At 42.7% G+C, this 23,777-nt stretch overlaps 1 protein-coding gene across 17 annotated transcripts in view; it reads left to right on the top strand.

Annotated features, from left to right (window-relative positions):
• Positions 1-23,777, top strand: part of EPB41L2 (erythrocyte membrane protein band 4.1 like 2) — a 285,536-nt gene that overhangs the window by 151,444 nt on the left and 110,315 nt on the right. For all 17 annotated transcript variants that reach the window (XM_089777259.1, XM_075924174.2, XM_075924167.2 and 14 more), the window contains one exon: positions 14,078-14,182. In XM_089777259.1, the coding sequence (XP_089633385.1) occupies positions 14,078-14,182 (105 nt within the window). The remainder of the gene's footprint in view (positions 1-14,077; positions 14,183-23,777) is intronic.

Here is a 23,777-nt window from a genome sequence, read left to right as displayed (position 1 = left end):
AGATTCTGATCTCATGCATCCAGGGCACACAGTGGAATATATGTGAATGATACAGCTCAAAAACCTTCAGTCACTGTAGGGTAACTTTATCTTTACTTTATGGGTTTCTGCGTGGAAATAGTGTCTCATTAATTATGAGGCCTTATACTAGGCTCAGATCTTTTAGTTCATTGACAAAAAGAATACAATGTAAAATTAATAAAAAAGAGAAATTATTCAAAATGTTATGGTGAAAGATTTTAGTAGCACTTTCCAAGTATCTTAAATAGAGATGATTAAGCCTATATTCTTACATGTGTAATTAAAAAAATGTTAAAAAAATGAAACAATATAGTTTTGTGATCAAGTATTTGTAATACTTGAAAAATATGAGTGTACAGTAATTAAGTTTTAGTAGTTTTGGAGAATATAAATGACAGGGGAGGGGGAGGAATCTTAAAATGCATGAGAGAACGTCTGTATGTCAGAATCGAAACTGTTCCTTTTAAGCATTGTGAAAGCCATCTTATTTTGACCAAAACCCTGCCTGGTAGTTGAATTGTGTGAGTTCAAGTGTAAATGTATCTTCTTTTTTAGGGTGATGGAAATGTCATGCTTGCTCTGAGAATAGAAAACTCACTCCTTGTACTATTGAAGTCATTAGGGCAGGAGAAGGCAATACCTTACTGCAAATTTAAGTCATTTTGCAAAGTTTATTTTTTGTTTTAGTGCAATGTCTAGACTCTAGAGGATCAGATAATTTCAATATGATACTGTTGGCTATGCGATATCTGTTAATTTGACGCAAATGAAGATTGTTGGGCTTTTTCTCTTACTCTCAGGCACTTTTCTAATTAATTTTGTATGACAAAAGGCATTTAAAGGATGCCTGCATGACCATATTTTATGCACGTATGAACAACTGAAAAGTATTGGATTTGATATAAGTGTTTAATGGTTACTTACAGTTTACTAAGATAAAGTAAAAATGTGGTTGTTTTCTCTGCCCTAGGAAAGTCTAATTTTTTTAAAAAAATGCTGAATCTACAAAAAATAATCTCTGAACTGAATTCAACATAAAGGTTAAAATTAGATTGAAAAATGTCACCCATCAGACTACGGAAACAGCAGAATGGAATGCTTAAGTATAGTTAAAAATAGGTTATCTTTAAAGCTCTTTATTTATGAAAATGGATGAGCTAGTGGCCTCATCCTGTTTCTTGAGCCTTTATTGCAGCTACTTAGCTGAGGTTATTATAAGAATGGACATATTTCTTCAAAATAAGAGAACATTTTCATAAAAATAATTTGTTCTTTGAGTGCTTGCATATACACTTACCTTGTAGTAGATATATGCTTCTTGTTTACTGGTGCTGGAGAGTGTTTTCTAGTGATAGCTGCTCCAGATGTTGTGGTTTGAAAACCAGTACAAAAAAGCTTGAGAGAAAACATCTCCATTACATCTGGATAAACACTGCCTTTAGACTGGTGAATCCCCTTGGTTGTCCACAAGATGTTCTTTGATTCCCTCCCAAACATCTTAGTCTGCACACAAAAGCTATCACCAGGACTATAGTCTTCAAGACTTAAGCATCAGAGCAGTTCTTTATGTGTTACTAAGGCTAGAAGTACTTATCAGGCTCTTTCAAGTCCAGAATGCAGCACTTCTTTACAGGTCATTCTGATTCCAGCTATATAATCTGCCCTTCACATGATTGCTCCTCAATATTGGCACATACAGTGAGATCCAACTGATTGACTCCAGTGCCCTGTTGGGGACCATTGAGACCTACTACCTCTTTGGTGACAGTAGAGCAGTCATCCTTGGTCACTGTAAAAGAGCTGCCCATGTCTATACTGGCAACACCAGAGGGCTATGCTGTGGCCAAGGGACTCATTATACTCCTTAATGGCTCTGTTTGATGCCCTGGGGGGATGCCTTCGGCTTCCAAATCTACATCACTGATACCTCACGTGAGCAGATTGCCCGTGAGCAAGCTGTCCTTTGCCAGTACCAAGAGACACATGATGGTTAATACCAATCACCTTTTGGACTCTAAAGCTCAGGGTTTACCTATTCTGCTACAGAGTTTAAGCCTCTTGGAACTGCAGCAACAGTCTTGGGAGCTATCTCCTTTGCCTCTGATTCAAGTAACCTCCTAATCATCTAATAAGGTTTTGATACTGGATGCATCATCCCTAATACCAGATAACTTTAAGGTCCCAGGAGAATTGAAATTTTCTGGGCATTCAAATGAAGTTAGTAGAGGAGAATGCTCACAAACTGATTGACATTCTCCATCCCACAGTGGCAGGAAAGGTAACCCTGCTGATACATTAGGTGTTTATTCAGCTAGCCAAAATCCTGTGGAAACCCCCTTCCTACATTCCATTTCTGGTCAAACTAACACGGTGTAAATACCAAGTTCTGTCTTGGGGTTTGAACAGTTTTATTTGTATCCTGTACCTGACCGATTAGTAGTGTCCATGATGAATGAGAAGAGCTGGCAAGGTCAGACTATGGCAACTCCAGGAAAAAAAAGTTGCCAAAAAGTTTTGCCTTTTAGGTAGGAAAATTTATTCTTTGGCAAATTTACAGTTCTTCATTGCCAGTCACTGTGCATTGTTAATGCACAACCCCTCCAACTGGGCAGCAGTATTTCAGTTTGTGAGCAAGTTGTCACAGGGTCCCAGAGAACAATTTCAGTCACTTTTTCACTGGATCTGAGGAAGTGGGTCTGGCCCATGAAAGCTCATCACCTAATAAACCATCTTGTTAGTCTTTATAGTGCTACATAGTCCTGTTTTTTTTTTCCACTGATGGCTGTCTTGTGTCTCAATCAGCTTTTCAGACTTCTTTGGACTTGTCAGATTTTTGCAACTAGGGCTATAGCCATGGTAATGGTGATGACTCTGTGCTGTTGCTTCTGTAAAAGTTCAATAAACAGAAGACCATCGGTACTGTTATTCCCACCACTGTGTCCCTTGATCATGCAGCAAGAGCTGGAGGTCACATCAGTACCGGGAACCCCTCTCTTCAGCACTGATGCCACTCCTACACTTTAGGGACCAAGCAGGCTTGCCACACCCTCTCGTTCAGCCCCATCTTTTTCTAATGAGGACGAGGACAATGAAGAAATGTCCTTCTCTTCACGACCCTCTTCACCCAAACCATCCTCACAACTTCAGCAATAGCAAACCCAAGGGCAGATGCTGCAGCCCTTTCCAGTATTGACAAAGTCTGATAAAGCCCAGGAGGACATAGAAGACTAGAGGAGACCCAAGAGGAGGACACTTCTCGCAACTCACCTGTCTTTGTCCTCTCCTGACAAGTCAATCATGCCCTCACTGCCAACATCCGGGGATGACTTCAAGTCCTTCCAGGACTTATTTAAAAGGGTTGTGGATTCACTGGGTATCTCCCTAGTAGAAGTTCCTGAAGTCCAGCATAAACTCACAAATATCCTTCTCACCTCTGCCTAATCCAAGATCTATAAACGAGGCCATCTTGGACCTCGGTTGGATCATTTTGCAGCCTCCAGCTTCCATATCTCTATCATCCAAAAGGACAGATGAAAAAATATTATGTACCAGCCAAAGGGGCCGAGTTCCTATTTACTCACCCATTCTCTAACCTCCTCGTGGTCGAAGTGGTGTACACCAGTGGTGAACAGACTCCACTTTGTCACTGCCCTATGACAAGGTTTGGAAGAGGCTGGATATATTGAGATGCAAGGCCTACTCATCCTCGTCCATAGGATGTGGGATTTGCTAATTATTTGGCCCTCCTATCAAGATACATTACAACCTTTTCGACAGAAAACCTTTATTGAACACAACCTGGAGGAGCACAAGGCCCCTTTCAAATCTAATCTCGAAGAGGAATCGCTCGTAGCCAAGAGGGCGTTGCAAGCTTCCTTAGATTCAGCTGACACAGCACAAGCCAGGCTTCCACTAAAATGCTTCCAATCGCTAGCTCTGTTAGTGCAAATCATTATAAAGAAACCTATAGTGTTGGCCAGGCAATGGCTACAGCTGCTTGGCCACATGTTGCCTACAACCTATGTGGTGCCATTTTCCCAGTTGTATATGTGTTGCCTTCAAGCATGGCTGAGCACTTGTTTTCGGCCACACAGGCACCATCTGCACAAGATCTTGAGCCCTCCAAAAAGGGTAAAAAGACTTCCTAAACTGGTGGTTGCAGCCCCACAACCTTTGCATGGCAGTGTCATTCCAATGGACTCCTCCATACATCACATTAACCACAGACATGTCTCTAGAAGGATGGGGGCCACATCTGGAGGACCCCAATATTCAGAGAAGGTGGTCTCCACCAGAGTCAGTGCTCTACATCAACATTCGGGAACTTTGAGCAGTCAGACAAGCATGCAAATATTTCCTCTCTGATTTGCAACGAATCAGTAAGAATCCTTATGGACAACATGGCTTACATGTTTTATATAAACTGGTAAGGAGGACCCAGGTATTATGATCTTGAGGTTATGGCTATGTGACACTTGTGCATCGAATATCATGTGACCACTTTGGCAGTTTATCGCTGAGGAAAGCAAAATGTGACTGCAGACGACTTGAGCAGAAACTTTCTTCAGAAATACAAGTGGGAAATCCACCCACAGGTCTTACACACCATATTCCAGAAGTGGGGCTTTCCAGAAATAGACTTGTTTGCTATGTCTCACAATGCAAAATGCCCGAATTACTGTTCCAGGGCCAGAATGGGCAAGAACTCCCTAGGCTACAATTTGTTATTCAACTGGGTGGGCAAACTAACATTTTTTCCCCCCGCCTCTACTCAGTAAAGTCATCCAGAAAATCTTTAGGACAGGACCCAAGTGAAATTAGTGATACCGGCATGGACCAGACAAACCTGGTTCCCTTACCTGTCACAGGTGGCTGTGGCTCCTCTGTTTTGTCTTCCACAAGTCCCAAATCTCTGATCACAGGATAAGAGTCAAATCCTGCACCCAGATGTCTAGAAGTTACATACATCTCAAGACCTGGCTTCTTCAAGGTTAATCACATCCAACTCTGCCTACTCAGAAGAGGTCTGACAGTTAATCATGAATAGCTGTAAACAGAGTACCAGAAAAACCTGCACTCAAAAGTGGCAACATTTCATTCAATGGGCCCCTTACAACTCACTGTCACCACACTCAGCACCTATGCCCGAGTTTGCTTTCCTTGTGGAGGTTGCTGCACTTATACCAACCCTCCTTTTACAGTAAGGACAAAGTGGTGTTCAGACCTCACCCAAAACTCCTCCCCAAAGTGGCTTCTTAATCCCACATTAGCGAGCCAATATACTTAACTGTCTTCTGTCAGAAGCCTTCTCCAGATGCCAATTCCACTCATCTTCAGTCTTTAGACATCTGTCCTGTGATTGCCTTTTACCTAGAAAGAACCAAGCAATTTAGATGTTCTCCTAGACTGTTTCTATCCATAGCAGATCGTTCCAAACGTCAAGCTATTTCCAACCAACAATTTTCTAAATGGATAGTCAGTTGCATCAAGTTGTGTTACTCCATCAACAAAGTACCAATCCCAGATCAAATATGAGCTCACTCCACCAAAGCAGTAGCTACCTCTACAGCTTTCCTGCAGAATGTCCCTATCACTTACATTGGTAGGGCTGCAAAATGGGCTTCAGTACATACCTTCACAAAACATTACATTGTACGTTGGTGTGCTTCTCAACACACTACAGTGGAGCACCCAAAGGGACAACTCCCTAAAGAAAAAAGAGGTTACTCACCTTGTACAGTAATTGGTGTTTTTCGAGATGGGTGTCCCTGTGCGCAGGGCTGGCCCAAGCCATTAGTGTGCCCTGGGCCCCGGGAGTGTGGCGCATGCGCAGCCTTGCTGCCGGGCGCCCGGCGCATGCACGGCTCCCACCTACTCCAGCAGCCCCATTTGGCACCCCTTACAATGGGGTGCCACGGGCGGTAGCCCGGTCAGCCCATAGCTTGGGCTGGCTCTGCCTGTGCATGCTCCACAAGCCTCCCTCCTCCCCTCTGCTTTGGAGTACAGGCAGACCCCGGGTTACGTACAAAATAGGGACTGTAGGTTTGTTCTTAAGTTGAATCTGTATGTAAGTCGGAACTGGCTCCAGATTCAGCCGCTGCTGAAACTGACCAGCGGCTAACTACAGGAAGCCCGAGGCAGAGTTGCTCTGCCCCGGGCTTCCTGGAATCAGCCGCTGATCAGTTTCAACAGCGGCTGAATTTGGACGCCTGGGACAGAGCAGCTGGGGCACTGCCGTGTAGGTCCCCGCAGCACCGCACCTCAGCACTGCGGGGACCAACCTGGCAGCACCCCAGCTGCTCTACTCCAGGTGTCCCCAAGTCAGCCGCTGCTGAAACTGATCAGCAGCTTATTCCAGGAAGCTGGGGGCAGAGCAACTCTGCCTCGGGCTTCCTGTAGTCAGCTGCTGGTCAGTTTCAGCAGCGGCTGACTTGGGGACGTTTGCGGCAGAGCAGCTGGGGTGCTGTCGGGTTGGTCCAGTAGTGCCGAGGAGCGGCGCTGCGGGACCAACCCGGCAGCACCCCAGCTGCTCTACCACAGGGTCGGCGGCGGAAAAGCCTGGTCTGCTGGGGGGGAGGCGCACTAGCTGCGCCTCCCCACCAGCAGACCAGGGAGACGCGGGTGGCGGGACCGCCGAGACGCGCCGCAGTCCGCCCGCATCCTCCATGGCTTTGCTCCGCCTCTCTCTGGTCTGCTGGGGGGTCTCCCCCCAGCAGACCAGGGAGACGGGGAGCAAAGCCTTGGAGGACGCTGGCAGCGGGACAGTTGCGGCACGTCTGGGCTGTCCCACTGCCCGCGTGCTCCCCGGAGCAGCTTTTCTCGCCCTGGAGGATGCGGGCTGCGGGACCGCGGTGCATCTGGGCCTCCCGCCGCTCGCGTCCTCCGGGGCAAGAAAAGCCCCGTTCGTAACTGCGGATGCGACATAAGTCAGATCCGCATAACTCGGGGACTGCCTGTATTGACATCATTCCACAGTAGAGGGGGAACTGGGGATGGTTCCTGGGGACGGTGATGATACGCGCGCCCCAGCATGCTCATTACACAGTGCATGCACGTTGGCACCCAGGGTGCTGCTGCTAAAAAGTTCCAATTATAAGTCTAGGGGGTACTGAGACACTTACAGTGGAGCACCCACAGGAACATCCATCTCAAAGAACACCAGTTACTGCACAAGGGGAGTAACTTCTTTCTATTGCTTCTGGAAAGCATAGAATTCATGTTGGTCTTGACTTCAACCTTTGCCCGTCTATCTTTACCTTTTTGTAGGTTTCAGATTATACAGGACTTCCGGGTCCCTCAGCCAATGTTCTCTCTAATCTTTTCTACCCATGTGCAGATTTTTTCCATCCAAGAGCAGAATAAAGTTACAATAACAGATTCTCCAAAGGCAATTTTTAACATATTACTAACAAATTAATTCAAATCCCATTCATAAAAATTGGGCTACAATTCATGAGGTTACATATGGCATAAATAGTAGATACACATTTATTAAAAGGGTAATTTCATTCTTCAACCCTACATGGTTAGGGTTTTGCCTTCTCCCTCCCGCCCCCCAATCCAGGACTACCCTAGCCCCAAGCCTCCCATCTCCTAGGTGCCCTGTAGAGAGGGTGAGGAAGGCTGTAGCTTCCCTCCACCCCGCCCCAATTTGTACAGGACCTGTGCTGGCTGTTCCCCTTCATCAGGGAGTGTGTGGAAAGTGCAGTTTGCTTCATTTCTCAATCTGGGGAGCACAGGGGGCAGATGAACCTGGACCTGCCCCAACTTGGGGCTATACACATCGCCCCCAGCTGTGCCTGCTGGAGCTGCAGAGGCCATGGAAAGGTGCTTCTCACCTGTTTACAGGCTGCTGAGATAAGAGAGGTCTGGGATAATCCTCTCTCCCCAGGGCAGCCTGCATATTGAATGCTTCATCCCTAGCCCAAACCCAGTGCAATGATTTAAATGAAGAAAAACAAACATTAATTGAGTTAAGGACCTGACCAATGCCAAATTAATCTTATAGTTTTCTATATATAAACTTTTTGACTCTGGTGTGAAAATAGGATTGCCAGGTGTCCGGTATTCACCCGGACAGTCCGGTATTTTTGGCTCCTGTCTGGTAAAAAAATTCAGAGAATACCGGACTCCTAAAATGTCCGGTATTTTTTGAATTTTTCTCCGGCCAGGATGGGAAAATGCCAGGTACCTGGTAACCCTACAAACACTCAGCACCCGGCATCCCTACCCCCCCACTTCCCTGGCTCCCAACACTCCCCATCCCCCACCCCCATGCTTACCTGGTTCCCCAAGGCTGCCGGCACAAAATGGCTGCTGGCCAAAAGACCTAGAGGAAAGCAATGCTTTCCCCCTGGGTCTTAGTGCTCAACTTCTCCCCTGTTCCTATCCCTGCACTAACTCTTAAAGGGGACATGCTGTTTTATTTTAATTTCTATTTTTTGGCTTACTTGGAGTCCTTTTTTTTGCTCAACAGCTTTGGTCTCTTCCCCCTCCCCCCCTTTTTTCCCCTTCAATGGAATTTTTTCCCTTTTTGGGGGGGGGCGGGGTGTTCAGTATTTTTGTTTCAACAATCCGGCAACCCTATGTGAAAAGTTGCACTGCTAAAGTGATGCCCATGATTTAATTATCCAGGGTGTGTACTGTTTCTGAAATAATCCAGAAGGGTGCTTTTCAATTAACTTCCATGTACATTTTTGTCAATTAGGCACAGAGATGATCATTGTTTTCTATGTTTTTATAAAACGGGATACAATCCTTCTTAAATGTCTTCTTCATTATGAAAAGTTGACAGATTTTGTAAAAGAAACTCTTTTCTCATTTCCTTAAATACGCTTGTCAGAATCAATTGTATATGCTGGAAGGAATGCAATTTAGACTGAAGTATACTTGATTTTTTTTCCTAAGTAAATTTGAGGATCAACTAGGAAAGTAAGTTGTTGCTCCAGATTGGTGAGGAAATAGTTCTTTCAGTCTTTAAAGATCTATAGTAAAAATTTCAGCAGCATCTCTAAGCCTCCTTTGATATAATTAAAACTAAGTCATATTTGAAAATGGATCTTAACCTCATAAAGTTCTTTTGAAAGTTTTTACTGTAGCCAAGTTTGTCCCTGGTGTCAATTGAGGCCTGCAGTTCTGAATTAGCATGCTTTGATATCTTTGGGCGGATTAAAAACAATGTCTTCACTATTTTTGTTTGTCCTCTGCATACCTTCCTTTCATTGGCATTTGTATTTGTACAGTGTAATTGTACAATAACTATAGTGAAATACATAACTCAAGGAGAGTTGTATACTGTGAGCTCTCTGTCACTGTCTGCTGGGCACAATAACTTCAGTGTCACAAGAGCCTACACATACACAGTTGATGGCGTTTCTGTGGAACCACGGCAGTGTATGGTGTCTACTAAAATCTGCAGCATAAGCAAATGCAGAAATTCTTTTAAATTGCCAGGCCTCCAAAAATGCCATGTTTTTGGCCCCATTGATAAATGCCACAAATAGCAGGACAGGCATGTAGGACTCATTTCAAAATGTAAGGCTATATGCTTTTCATGTATAATTGTTCCAGCAACAGATTGTATTTAGCTTTTGAAAGAGAGTTTCCAAAAGCTGAATCTCCCCACCCTGATTATATATTGTAAGCAAACTAGTCTGAACCTCTTTGTTTTGTCTTGTGTCTGCTGCTGTCTCCAGTGCAACAAATCTTGTGCCAAAAATCTGCTACCCAGCAAATAGAGCATAGGTCTGCTTTTAATTATCAACTATAAAAGCATATGGAAGTGTCTTGTTTGTACTGCCAGTCACTGGTGTAGGGAAAAACTGATAAAACTGTAGTCATTGCACAGATTGTAGTATTTCGATTCTGTGAAAAGAAACTATTTTAGGAGTTCCTATCTGTTCAGATGAGACACTTTCTCAGATTACTACATACACAGTATCTGACAAAAATCTTGAAATGGAATTAGATTATCTAAATTCTTATGTTCAGTTAGCTGCTGAAGAAATTATTTGTGTACAAACGAGTCAGAGATTTGTCTTGTCATTTGGGAAGGAAAACCACTTTAAGGACACTGGACAAAGGACATCTATTTTCATGGACTTCTAAATAGCATTGACACTGTTAACCGTTAGGGTATGTCTACACTAGCCCCCTAGTTCGAACTAGGGAAGCTAATGTAGGCATTTGAAGTTGCAAATCAAGCCCGGGATTTAAATATCCCGCGCTTGATTTGCATCTTCCTGGCTGGTCGCCATTTTTGAAATTTACACGTCCGGACTAACTGCCCGCGTCTACACGCGACGGGGACCCGGTATTTCGAGTCCCTTTTTTGTCTGGCAAGTAGGGTTTTCCCTAATTTGTCGACCTCTGGAGATGCTTAAAGACTTCTTTGTTTCAGTCTTCACCGAGAAGTCTGAGGAAGGAATGCCTAACGTAGTGAATGCTAGTGGGAAGAGGGTAGGTTTAGAAGATAAAAAAAAAAAGTTAAGAATCACTTCAAAAAGTTAGATGTCTGCAAGTCACCAGGGCCTGATCAAATGCATCCTAGAATACTTAGGCAGCTGATAGAGGAGGTATCTGAGCCTTTAGCTATCATCTTTGGAAAATCATGTAAGACAGAAGAGATTCTAGAAGATTGGAAAAGGAGAAATATAGTGCCCATCTATAAAAATGGAAATAAAAACAACCCAGGAAACTATAGACCAGTCAGTTTAACTTCTGTGCCAGGAAGGATAATGGAGGAAGTAATTAAGGAAATCATCTGCAAACATTTAACATAAGAACGGACGTATTGGGTCAGACCAAAGGTCCATCTAGCCTAGTAGCCTGTCTGCCGACAGTGGCCAGCACCAGGTGCCCCAGAGAGGGTGGACTGAAGACAATGATCAAGCGATTTGTCTCCTGCCATCCTTCTCCAGCCTCTGACAAACAGAGGCCAGACACACCATTTCTATCCCCTGGCTAATAGCCTTTTATGGACCTAACCTCCATGAAATTATCTAGCTTCTCTTTAAACTCTGTTATAGTCCTAGCTTTCACAGCCTCCTCTGGCAAGGAGTTCCATGGGTTGACTACACGCTGTGTGAAGAAGAACTTTCTTTTACTAGTTTTAAACCTGCTACCCATTAACTTCATTTGGTGTCCTCTAGTTCTTCTATTATGGAAACTAATAAATAACTTTTCTTTATCAGCCCTCTCCACACCACTCATGATTTTATATACCTCTATCATATCCCCCCTCAGTCTCCTCTTTTCTAAACTGAAAAGTCCCAGTCGTTTTAACCTCTCTTCATATGGGACCCTTCCAAACCCCTAATCATTTTAGTTGCCCTTTTCTGAACTCTTTCCAAGGCCAAAATATCTTTTTTGAGGTGACGAGACCACATCTGTACACCGTATTCAAGATGTGGGCATACCATAGTTTTATACAGGGACAGTAAGATGTTCTGTCTTCTTTTCTATCTCTTTCTTAATAATTCCTAGTATCCTATTTGCCTTTTTGACCGCCGCTGCACACTGTGTGTAAGTTTTCAGGGAACTATCCACGATAACTCCAAGATATCTTTCCTAATTTGTCATAGCCAATTTTGCCCCCATTATGCTGTACGTATAGTTGGGGTTATTTTTCCCGATGTGGATTACTTTACACTTATCCACATTAAATTTCATTTGCCATTTTGTTGTCCAATCACTCAGTTTGGTGAGATCTTTTTGAAGTCTCTCACAGTCTTCTTCTGTCTTGACTATCCTAACCAGTTTGGTATCATCCGCAAACTTCACCACCTCACTGCTTACCCCTTTCTCCAGATCATTTATGAATAAGTTGAACAGGATTGGTCCCAGGACTGACCCTTGGGGGACACCACTAGTTACCCCTCTCCATTCTGAAAATTTACTATTTATTCATACCCTTTTTTTCCTGGCTTTTAACCAGTTCTCAATCCTTGGACGATAATAAGGTGATAGGGAACAGCCAGCATGGATTTGTAAAGAACAAATCATGTCAAACCAATTTGATAGCTTTCCTTGATAGGATACCGAGTCTTGTAGATAAGGGAGAAGCGGTGGACATGGTATACCTAGAGTTTAGTAAGGCATTTGATATGGTTTTGTATGATATTTTTATCAATAAACTAGGCAAATACAACTTAGATGGGACTACTATAAGGTGGGTGCATAACTGGCTAGATAACAGTTCCCAGAGAGTAGTTATTAACAGTTCACAATCCTGCTGGAAAGGAGTAACAAGTGGGGTTCTGCAGGGGTCTGTTTCGGGACCGATTCTGTTCAATATCTTCATCAACTATTTAGATATCGGCATACAGAGTACGCTTATTAAGTTTGCAGATGATACCAAGCTGGGAGGGGTTGCAACTGCTTTGGAGGATAGAGTCATAATTCAAAATGATCTGGACAAATTGGAGAAATGGTCTGAGGTTACACAAAATGAAGTTTAATAAGGACAAATGGGAACTGTTCCACTTAAGAAGGAACAATGAGTTTCACACGTACAGAATGGGAAGCGGTTGTCTAGGAAGAAGTACGTCAGAAAGGGATCTAGGGGTTATAGTGGACCACAAGCTAAATATGGGTCAACAGTGTGACGCTGTTGCAAAAAAAGCCAACATGATTTTAGAATGCATTAAAAGGTGTGTTATGAGCAAGACACGAGAAGTCATTCATCCGCTCTACTCTGCACTGATTAGGCCTCAGTTGGAGTACTGTGTCCAGTTCTGGGCACCACGTTTCAAGAAAGATGTGGAGAAATTGGAGAAGATCCAGAGAAGAGCAACAAGAATGCTTCAAGGTCTAGAGAACATGACCTATGAAGGAAGGCTGAAAAATTGGGCTTGTTTAGTTTGGAAAAGAGAAGATTGAGAGGGGACATGATAGCGATTTTCAGGTATCTAAAATGGTGTCACAAGCAGGAGGGAGAAAACTTGTTCTTCCTGGCCTCTGAGGCTAGAACAAGAAGCAATGGGCTTAAACTGCAGCAAGGGAGGTTTAGGTTGGACATTAGGAAAAAGTTCCTTACTGTCAGGGTGGTTAAACACTGGAATAAATTGCCTAGGGTGATTGTGGAATCTCCATCTCTGGAGATATTTAAGAGTAGGTTTGATAAATGTCTATTGGGGATGTTCTAGACAGTACTGGGTCCTGCCATGAGGGTAGGGGACAGGACTTGATGATCCCTCGCGGTCCCTTCCAGTCCTTGTATTCTGTGATTCTATGATTTTGTGATATTATGCAACAAGATTTTATGCATAGCCAGAAAGTTATAACTTTATTAATAAACTTATTTACAACACAATAAGTTGTTTGCACAATTTATAAACCCTAACTCATTCTCTGTCCAAAAGAGCTTACAATCATATATTAGAAGAGGCAAATACACATCTTATGTTTTCCCTGGAATGATGCAACAGTAGTACCACAAGATTTAAAAACAGCTAAGATTGTGGCAGTCATTTTGCCTATTCAGGATCACTTTGAATAGTACCTTTGAATGTAAGAAAACAACCTATTCTCCATTTTTGAATGTTTACATATGAACAGATTGAAACTCGCTTTCTAGTGAAAGAATAAGAGCACTGTCCTTTGTACTCTTTACTATGACACTCTATAAAGTGGCCTTGAAATCTACCATTATTTCTGAACACACATCTTTGAGGAATTGATTGTCAAATATGTTAAATGAAAACAAGTTCAGTTTTATTACTATGTATAGTGTCCTTTTTACAAGACTGTTTTGTTAATCTTGTCTGTGAAGCTTTCATGGTAAAACATTTAGGAGAAGTGAAAACTATTTTCAGGGTTTTAATCAATGCATTTGAAATATTTACTTGCAGTCTGCGATTTATGAATAAGAGGAATACACTGTTAGGAAAAAGTGTTTTTCAATATTCAGTTTAAACAAATACAGCATATTTGTAAAATTTCCATATGGAATTGGGTGAATATAATTTGTAATGAATGACTGACCCAGAATTCTAATAATTAAATATTTGAATTAACCTAACCAATTATTTTATTTTATTTTTTTTTAATTTTTCAGAAAAGAGCTAAGGGCCAGGTGCTTTTTGACAAGGTGTGTGAACAGCTCAATTTACTGGAAAAGGACTACTTTGGCTTGTTGTTTCAAGATAACTCAGATCAGAAGGTGAGCACTAAGATTTGTTTCATGTAACTAGAATGTTAAGTTCTTTTTTATTGTAACTTCACTAACAGATTTTGAGAGCTTGGCTTCTTTATCCTGTCCAAAAGAGTGAGAGATCTGATTGCTCTCTCTAAATATATCGAAGGAAAAATATCAGGGAGGGAGAGGAGTTATTTAAGTTTAGCACCAGTGCGGACTCAAGAATAAATGGATGTAAACTGACAAGCAACAAGTTTAGGCTTGACATTAGATAAAGGTTTGTAACCATCTTTAATATATCAGGCTGGTCTGGTCACTGCTGAGAGGGTCAGATCAGTGCGAATTGCTCAAAAACAGGGCTAGCCCAAGACTGGAGTCCTTCCCTCTAAGGCACCAAACCACTCACACAAAGCACCTCAGCTGCCACTCTGGTCAGCAAGAAGCCTCGCAAGCAAAACCCATTAGACACTTCAGCTTTACTTGTGCCACAATCAGACTCACACCTTAATGCAGGTGAGAGGTTATAAAACTAATCTCATCAAGTCCAAACAGGTTCTCCTAGTCCTATAGGACCAGCCACAGTCCCAGGTAAATTTTATACCTTGGATCTTTCCCAAAAGCACACACTGTGCCAGTCCTTTAGAATCTAAAGGAATGAAAAGGAAAGAAAAGGCTGAGAGTGAGATTGTTGAAGAGAATACATTATATACATCAATCACCAAATTCTTGATGCAGGCTCTTAGCAAAGATGTTACAAACTGCCAGCTTAAAAGTCTCTGCTGTACAGCCTATGTCAGGATGGGTCAACAAATTCTTCCAGGCCCTCTGTTCATAACATGGGTGCTTCTGGAATCAGGAGCAGGATTGAAGACAAAATGGAGGCACCCTCCTGGTATTATAATCTTCTTTTCCTGGATGCTGGTGCCTTTCTAAATGGGCTGGTCACATGACCCACAAACCAGTTTCTGTCCTTTTTAGGCAAGGAACCGGAGTCCTCAGGAGTGTCCTTCTCAGGAAAGGGGCCATTGTGTGCTCCTCAGGTGTCAATTGGCAACACTCAAGAGTCATTGTTCATGCAGTATCGTGCAACCACCCCTCCCAGCAGAAAACATTTAAAATATAAATACAAAGCCCATATTAATAACTTTGCACATGCGGATTGTACATCTACATAAGTATCCTAGACAGAGTCAGCACAACATAAGTTTTCGTTTGACACTTCAGTTGGGCTACTTTGCACTGAATTTGGGGCAAATGCGCCACTGAATGCAACGGTGATCTTCCTGCTCATATTAAAATCCAATAACATGTCACCATCATAGGAGTGAAGTTTTGGAACAGCCTTCCCAGGGGTCTAGAGAGAGCTAAAAACTTAACTGGTTTCTTGATTTGAGCTTGATAAGTTTGTTACAATAAGGTTGCCTATACTGACATGTTGCTGATCTGGGACTACTAGTAGCAAATATCCGTAGTGATTGGACACAAGATGGGAATGGTTCTGATCTATTTACAGAGAATTCTTTTGTAGGTGTCTGACTGGTTGGGTCTTGCTGTAATGCTCAGGGTTCAACTAATAGCCATATTTGATGTCAGGAAGGTATTCATCCCCCAGGTCAGATTGTCAGAGATCTTTTGGGCGGGAGTAGCTTGCCTTCCTCTGCACCATGGGGCAAAAGTCACTTCCGGGTTTCAATTAGTGTAAATATGGATTCTCTGTAACTTGAATTTTTAAATAAATGATTTGAGGACTTCAGTAACTCAGTCATAGGTTGTAGGACTTTTACAGGATGAGTGGGTAAGCATCTGTATCCTTTGATGTGCAGGAGGCCAGATTAGATGATCATGACAGCCCATTTTGGTCTTAAAGCTGGAGTCTAAACTGGTAGACATAAATCATGCTGGAAATATTTTATGAAGCCATAAAATAAGGATTTATTTTAATCTGCTGGAAATTGTCTAAAGGTTCTATTGAGACAATTGGCTTATAGGTTGAAAAGTCTAATGGTATGTTCTGTAACTTTTGGATTTTGAGAGGTTTTTATCTTTATGTGTATTCAAATTGGTATGCGGGGGTGATTATTTTTATAAATAAGCTTGTAATTTCTTTCTGTGAAGAGATAAGTTTTGATAAGCAAACCTTAGCAAACTTTTGGATGAGCTGCCAAAGCTAGGAAGTTTAGTCAATCTTTAAGTCACTCTTCTTTTCCCCTTTTGTTCGTTGTTCTTTCATCTCCCAACCAAGTCAGAGATGTATCCTTATTTTCAAATTACTACTTTTTTTGGGGCAGATCCCAAGCCTAGCACTTCAACTATTAAGTTTTATTTTTAAGTTTAATGTATTCTAACACTTCCCAAAATACATTTCTTCAGTCCCAAATGTCACGCTTGTGGGATGCCTCAGCATGTATAAAGATGAGACTGAAGCTAGTTCCACAGTGGCGGAGTTCAGGTCTCTGGTGAGAGGTTTTTTTTAATGATTTCATTTAAAATCAAAAATTGTTTTTTTCTAAAACATGGTAATCCCCCTCTCCCCAAGCCTACATTAGCATTGCCTTCATTTGCTTATATGCAGATGGGGTGGATGCATATTTAGACTGTAGAATGTATACAAATCTTTGTCAATTGAAAGTTTTTATCCATCTCTTAATTGCCAGTTGCTGACTTCATATTCAACCACTACTAGAAAGATATGGGCATCAGTGTGGAGGTGATGTGCAACACGGAGATGATGTGTTGCATATCTCCTCCATTTTGGGGCATACAACAAAAGTCATGTGTGGCTGGATGGGGCCAATGGTTCTGAGTTGTGGGAGGGAGCTCAGGGCTGGGGGGGAGAGGGTTGGTGAAAAGGAGTGTGAGGGCTCTGGCTGGGGATGCAGGCTCTAGGGTGGGGGTGTGGATAAGAAGCTTGGGTGAAGGAAGGAGGTCAGGCTCTGGACTGGGGCTTGGGATGCAGAATGGAGTACAGGCTCTGGGCTGGGTGTTTTGGCTTTGGGGTGTAGGAAGATGCTTAGGGCTGTGGGGCACGAGTTTGGAGCTCGGGCTTGCCTGGGCAACTCTCTGCTGTAGATGGCAAGGGAGGGCCCCCTTTTCCCACGCTGTAGCAGCTCTGTGCTGGGCTGGGTGGGGAAGAGGCACCCCCCATTGGTCCTGGCAGCTTCAGGTCTTGGGGGACATATCTCCTGAGCTCGTGCACGGGGATTAATGGAAAGCTGCACAGCTGTACAACTTAGGGGGAAACTTAGCAAATAGCTTTACAAGAGAGTATTACAGCTAGCTTGTATCACTTCTCTTCTGTCTCCCTGCTCCTCTGTCTGTTTCAGGTAGGAGAGAATTATCAGACTTGTTTTAAGTACTAATACAGAAACCTCTGCAGTTCCATTAAAATAAGGTTGCAAGTCTCCTGGTACTAGATGAGATTTTGGTTGCAACAAAATGCCCCCAAAAGTGAATAAGGATGGTCTGTCTTATTATCAGTGTTATTGAAACTACAAAGATACGGTTTTCATTCTTTGCTCTGCAAGAGACTTCCTGTGCAAGATTGGACAAATCAGTTTAAACCTCTGATTTAAAGCTTCCCATCTATAAAATGAGGATTATATTCCCTTGTTTGTACCATTCATCTGTTTTGTCTACTTGAATTGTAAGTGCTTTGGTGAAGAGACTGTCTTTACATAGGTTGTATGTACACCTTTCTGCCAGTTCACTTGATATTGAATTCATTTGTTCTAGGCTGTAAATATTTGTTTATGATGAATCAATTAATTTAAGGTACAGAAATTTAAGGAAGACAAACATTCACATAAGAGATGGGGCTGTGGTTGTACAGTGTCTGAGGGGGACTACCTGCTGCTTGTAATGGTCCTGGTCTCTGTGGAGACTGCTTTAGGCTGTTTGCTCCTCAGGGATGCCTTTATGTGTCTGTATTCTTTGTTGAGAACCACACAAACTCTGTGCTAAGATTAAAACAAATTATACTCACAAATGACCACAGGAGGCAGCAAGCACCCCAGTCCCAGGGAGCAGCCACCAGTCAGCCAGCACAGCTCCCTATCCCCCCACAACTTCTGCATTCCCTCTCTCTGCCCTGAGGCCCTTCTCATGCCCCACACCTGACTCCTGTACTCCCCCACTCCAAGCCCTTCTATGACTTTTGCACCCCCTCCCCTGAAGGACCTGAGTGACACCAGGTAAGTCTTCTAGTTTATAAATACTGTGTAAATAGTTGGTTTGAGAGATTGATCCATACTGATTGACAGGCAGAAATGTGACCGCTTTTAAGCACATTTAGCATTCTAACTCATTTGTGACATGAATGATTAATAAACTCTTTTAGGGTACGTCTACACACAAGGCTAAATTTGAATTAAGCTGTGCAACTTCAGCTACGTCAATTGCATAGCTCAAATCGAAATACAGGCAGTCCCTGGGTTACATACAAGATAGGGATTGTAGGTTTGTTCTTAAGTTGAATTTGTATGCAGGTCGGAACTGGCGTCCAGATTCAGCCGCTGTTGAAACTGACCAGCAGCGGCTGAATTGAACACGCCTGGGGCAGAGCAGCTGGAGTGCTACTGGGTTGGTCTGGTAGCGCCGACCCTTGGCGCGGCGGGACCAACATGGCAGCACCCCAGCTGCTCTTGGGGACGCCTGGGGCAGAGCAGCTGGGGTGCTGCTAGGTTGGTCCCGCAGCGCCGCTCCTCAGCGCTACTGGACCAGCCCAGCAGCACCCCAGCTGCTCTGCCCCAGGTGTTCCCAAGTCAGCCGCTGCTGAAACTGATCAGCGGCTGATTCCAGGAAACCCGGGGCAGAGCAGCTCTGCCTCAGGCTTCCTGTAGTCAGCCGCTGGTCAGTTTCAGCAGCGGCTGACTTGTGGACACCTGGGGCAGAGCAGCTGGGGTGCTGCCGGGTGGGTTGGTCCAGTAGCGCCACACGCGCTGTGGGACCAACCCGGCAGCCCCCCAGCTGCTCTACCCCAGGCGTCCTGATTCAGCCGCTACTGAAACTGACCAGCGGCGAGAAAAGCCTGGTCTGCTGGGGGGGGCGGGGGGAGCGCACTAGCTGCGCCCCCCCCCCCCCCCAGCAGACCAGGGAGACGCAGAGCGGCTTTTCTCGCCGCGGAGGATGTGGGCGGCGGGACCGCCAAGACGCGCCGCGGTCCCGCCACCCACGTCCTCCGCGTCGAGAAAAACCGCTCCGCGTCTCTCTGGTCTGCTGGGGTGGGGCGCTAGCTCCGTGTCTCCCTGGTCTTCTGGGGGGAAGCGCCCCCCGTGCCGCCAGAGGCGGCAACAGTGTGGGAGGCGCCCCGCACTAGCTGCGTCCCCTCCCCCCCCCCCGTTCGTAGCTAGGGGTCCGACTTAAGTCGGATTGACCTAACCTGGGGACTGCCTGTAGCTTAATTCGTCTTTTGGCACTGTCTACACAGCAGGAAGTCAAAGGAAGAACACTCTTCCTTCAACTTCCCTTACTCCTTATGAATTGAGGGTAACAGGAATCATAGTAAAAAGTTATCTGCCTTGCCATTATTTTGAAATAAAGCCTTGTAGTATAGGCTCACTTTTTGTTATTTCGAACTAATGTCAGTTACTCCGAAATAACTCTGCTGTGTGGATTTACCTTAGAGTACAACAGCAGCTTCTAGATGAAACTTGACAAAGTCAAGAGTCCATTATTTCACTGAAACCCTTTTGTAATCAAAGACACAAAAAGACTCAGCAGGGTTAGACCCAGGTTTCGTGTACATTACAAACCAATTCCTAAGTACTAGCACTTCACATTGTAATACCTACAAGGAGACACTTACTTATAACTATTAAGAGCACACAGCTGCTATTTGGCATAGTTCAATAGGGTACCAGCTTGATTTCCCTTTATCCTTCTTGGCAAGCATTCTAAAACTTCTTGCTAATGTTTTCCTATACACTTGAGTTAAGGCATCAACCTATTGTCTACAAGAGAATATGTTGATTTTTTTTTAAATGCAAGCATAATTTTTCTGTGATTGCCTATGCCATGTGACCCGTTAACTAAACATTCATTTTGTTCAGAATTACTGTAAATACAAAAACCTGCATTAAAACAATGCAGTGATAACTTAATTCTCTATGCCTTAGTATTTTCTGTTTTAATAGTGTTACCTTACTCACCTATTTATACTTGCCATTTACAAGATTTCTGAGATGTAAATCTTTTTATACAGTCATATTCTTACAATTAGGCTGAACAGGATGAGTGAAGAAATGAGTTTTTTTTCCACTGTTAGCAAAATCTAATGTTTTCATTAAGCATCTTGGATCCTCAGATATTCTTGGCAAGATCACATATAAGAACCATTTCAATACAACCAGTATTGTGTATAAAAAGAAAAACAAACCGTAATAACATAAGATTATTCTGAAGAATGAATGTCAACACACAAACTATTTTCTGAAACTATATAATTAAAAATTGATTCAAAATGAATGGATTTTGAACTGTTCCATAGTCTGCATATAATTTAAAGCATTTGCTGCATTGTGGTGTCTTCTGCTATGGAGGAAACCACAGTTACTGCAGTTTCTAGTGGTAGAGATGTAGCCGTGTTAGTCTGGGGTAGCTGAAGCAAAATGCAGGACAATGTAGCACTTTAAAGACTAACAAGATGGTTTATTAGATGATGAGCTTTTGTGGGCCAGACCCACGTCCTCAGATCAAATAATGGAAGAAAACAGTCACAACCATATATACCAAAGGATACAATTTAAAAAAAATGAACACACATGAAAAGGACAAATCACATTACAGAACAGAAGGGGGATGTGGGGGGAGGGGGGGGAAGGAAGGTGAATGCCAGTGAGTTAATGATATTAGAGGTGGGGAAGGAGAAATGTCTGTGAGTTAATAGTATTAGAGGTGATAATTGGGGAAGCTATCTTTGTAATGTGTAAGATAGTTGGGGTCTTTAGAGGTCTCTTACACCACTTTAGAGGTCTGAATGTTTGTATATTACTTCACCTTTCTGCTGTCTTTTTCTTCTCATTATCATTCCATCTTCTCTGGAGTTTTACAGGGTTGTCCTTGAGTAGTTTTTTCTAGTGTTCTGTCAACATCTGACTTAGTTGTTGGTCCTCTTCTCTGGAATCGTCTGGGGATTCCAGTTGGCTCTGTCTTTGATCCGCTGTACACCTAGGGAATTAAAAAAATGTACTAGATCTGATTTTAAAAAATGCTTTCAAATCTTAAAATGTTTTGCTTGTCATAAGTTAGAAAGTCTGCTGGAAGTCGTTGTAAACATTCATCCCACCTCTTAACCCTCTGACTTTCCCACATTTGCTACTGCCAGTCTCTTACTTTCCTAAGACTCCTGCATATTATTGTCTTCCTGCCGCACAGAGAAAAGTGTTAAAATACTTAATACTAAATAAAACTGTTAGGAAAGAAAAACCATATGACCTAACTTGGAACTAAGAAAGATCCTCAGGTCAGTTTTGAGATGCTCCAACTCAACGTGTGTGAGAGCTTGATTTTTATTTTTGTTTTGTTTTGTTTTAGCTAGCTCTTACTAATATTTTAAATGTTACTTTTATTAATTACTTAGCTGGACTCTGCTGGATTTTCTTTCAACTGTTCTTTTACAATAAAATCTGAAGCAACACATAATTGATATCTTCAACCATCTTATATGTGAGTTCTCATGGTGCCCTGACAGTTTGATATTAATTGTTCAATATGACTGGAGCAAGAGTATTTAGCATCCATTCATGCAGAAGCAGAAACTACTTTGAGCCACTGATTTTCCAGCAGCAGTAATCGCTGGAAACATGTATACACTACATGAAAGATAGACACTGCTGCAGTCGATCATCCCAGGTTCAATTTAGTGGGTCTAGTGAAGATCCTCTCATTTGAACTGAGAGGGCGCCCCCGTCGGCACCAGTACTCCTGTTCCTCACAGTGAGTAAGGGAAGCCTATGGGAGCATTTGCTCCCATCAACCTCCTGCTGAGTGAACAGTGATTTAAGATACTTCAGTTCCTGCTATGTAATTAACATAGTTGGATTTGCTATCTTAAATTATCCTTCTCCTTGAGTGTAGATGTGCCCTGGTTGTTTGAAATGTTCTAGAATGAATACCTAACTTCCCAGTATTTACCTTCAAAGACCAGTATGTTTGAGAGACTTGGATCTTTTTACACTTGTTGGCCCCTGAGTGCTAAATAAATGAGTCTATAACAGAGGGACAATAAAGTCAGCTGTAATTAAACTCCTCTAAACAACACTCCCTACTTCCCCAAAATGAGTGTACTTTTAAAGATTAACGGTATCGAGAACTTCAGAAACTCCATTCCCTTGTAGCAAAGAATGCCATGAATTCATGCCACAAAGCATGAGTGGAAAGGTTTTTATTTAATGTATTTTCTGATCTCCTCAGTGATAATGACAGGCCCTCCTGAATCCAATGTATCTAGTGAAATAAATTTAAATGGTGACTGAATAATTATGTCCCTTTTAGAGGAGGATGAATGGATGGCCAGGCATGTGCTGTGATGCTTGTACACATTTTCTTTCTTTGTCTGAGACAGGTGCATTTATTCCGTTTTTTTATCAGATCCACACTGCCAGTTCCATGTAGTGTGTGTGGTTTTTTTTTCAGACTTGCGTCCGTGGTATATGTTCACAAAATACTGGGACTTTGTAGCTGTACGGAATGGGACTACATACAATAGGCATGCTCAGATTTTTACTATTTTAAAAGTTCTCTGTTCTAGTCATATATCATTACATCTATATTGAAATCTTTTATATTTGAACTATTCTTTACAGTAGCAAAAACTGTATGTTCCTCTTTACTGTGTACAGTTTTAGTTCTTTTGCACAATTCTGCATTTTAAGGAAAGACCATATGTTTGAAATTCTCCATCTCCTCTCATATTCCTTCCTCTTCCTCCTCCTTGCCACAAATCCTTTCCTTTGCATTTCAAAATGGTCACCTCATTTCTTCAGTTAATTGATCTAGCAAAAATAAAACAAAACTCTGTTAGTAGTTGATTTGAGCCACAGATTTAAAATAAACACAGAGCGTTGGAGGCTCCACAATTTTTATGGACTGGTCTTTTTCTATTCCCCCTTTCTATACTAAAATTCTGAAGATTGGATTGTTTCCTCATCTTGGCGCCAGCTCTTTCTGATCCATTTTTTCCTGCTGTGCCTGTTGCCTGCTTAGATTAAAATGCCACAAATCTCTGACCTCCAGCCCAGTCAGTGCTAAATGCTGAATGATGTGTTTTTCTCATTCTTGTGCACTCATCACAGCCGCTCATTTATGAGCCAGCTGTTGTGCTAGACTGCAGCTGTGGGGTGTGGAAACTGAATGCCAGGCACTTTTCTGAGTGGAGAATTAGAGCTGTTCCCTAATGCAACATCAGGAGTACGAATAGAGGAGATCCTATTGATTTTCCATGTCCGTGTTCCACGCAGCTGGGAGAGATGTACTGTAATTTAAAACTAGATTGGATTAGCATTTATTAATTTAAAAAAACCCAGCTGTTCTAAAATAAAATTACCACTTTTCTATGAAATTTTACAGCGCATAGAAACACTAAGTTAGCTAAAAGTTTAGATAGCATGGAGTATAATAAAAT

This window comes from Pelodiscus sinensis, chromosome 3, assembly GCF_052426305.1.
Source record: "Pelodiscus sinensis isolate ZL-2025 chromosome 3, ASM5242630v1, whole genome shotgun sequence".
In the NCBI taxonomy this organism is placed as follows: domain Eukaryota; kingdom Metazoa; phylum Chordata; order Testudines; family Trionychidae; genus Pelodiscus; species Pelodiscus sinensis.
This window is presented reverse-complemented; position numbering and strand designations above follow the sequence as displayed.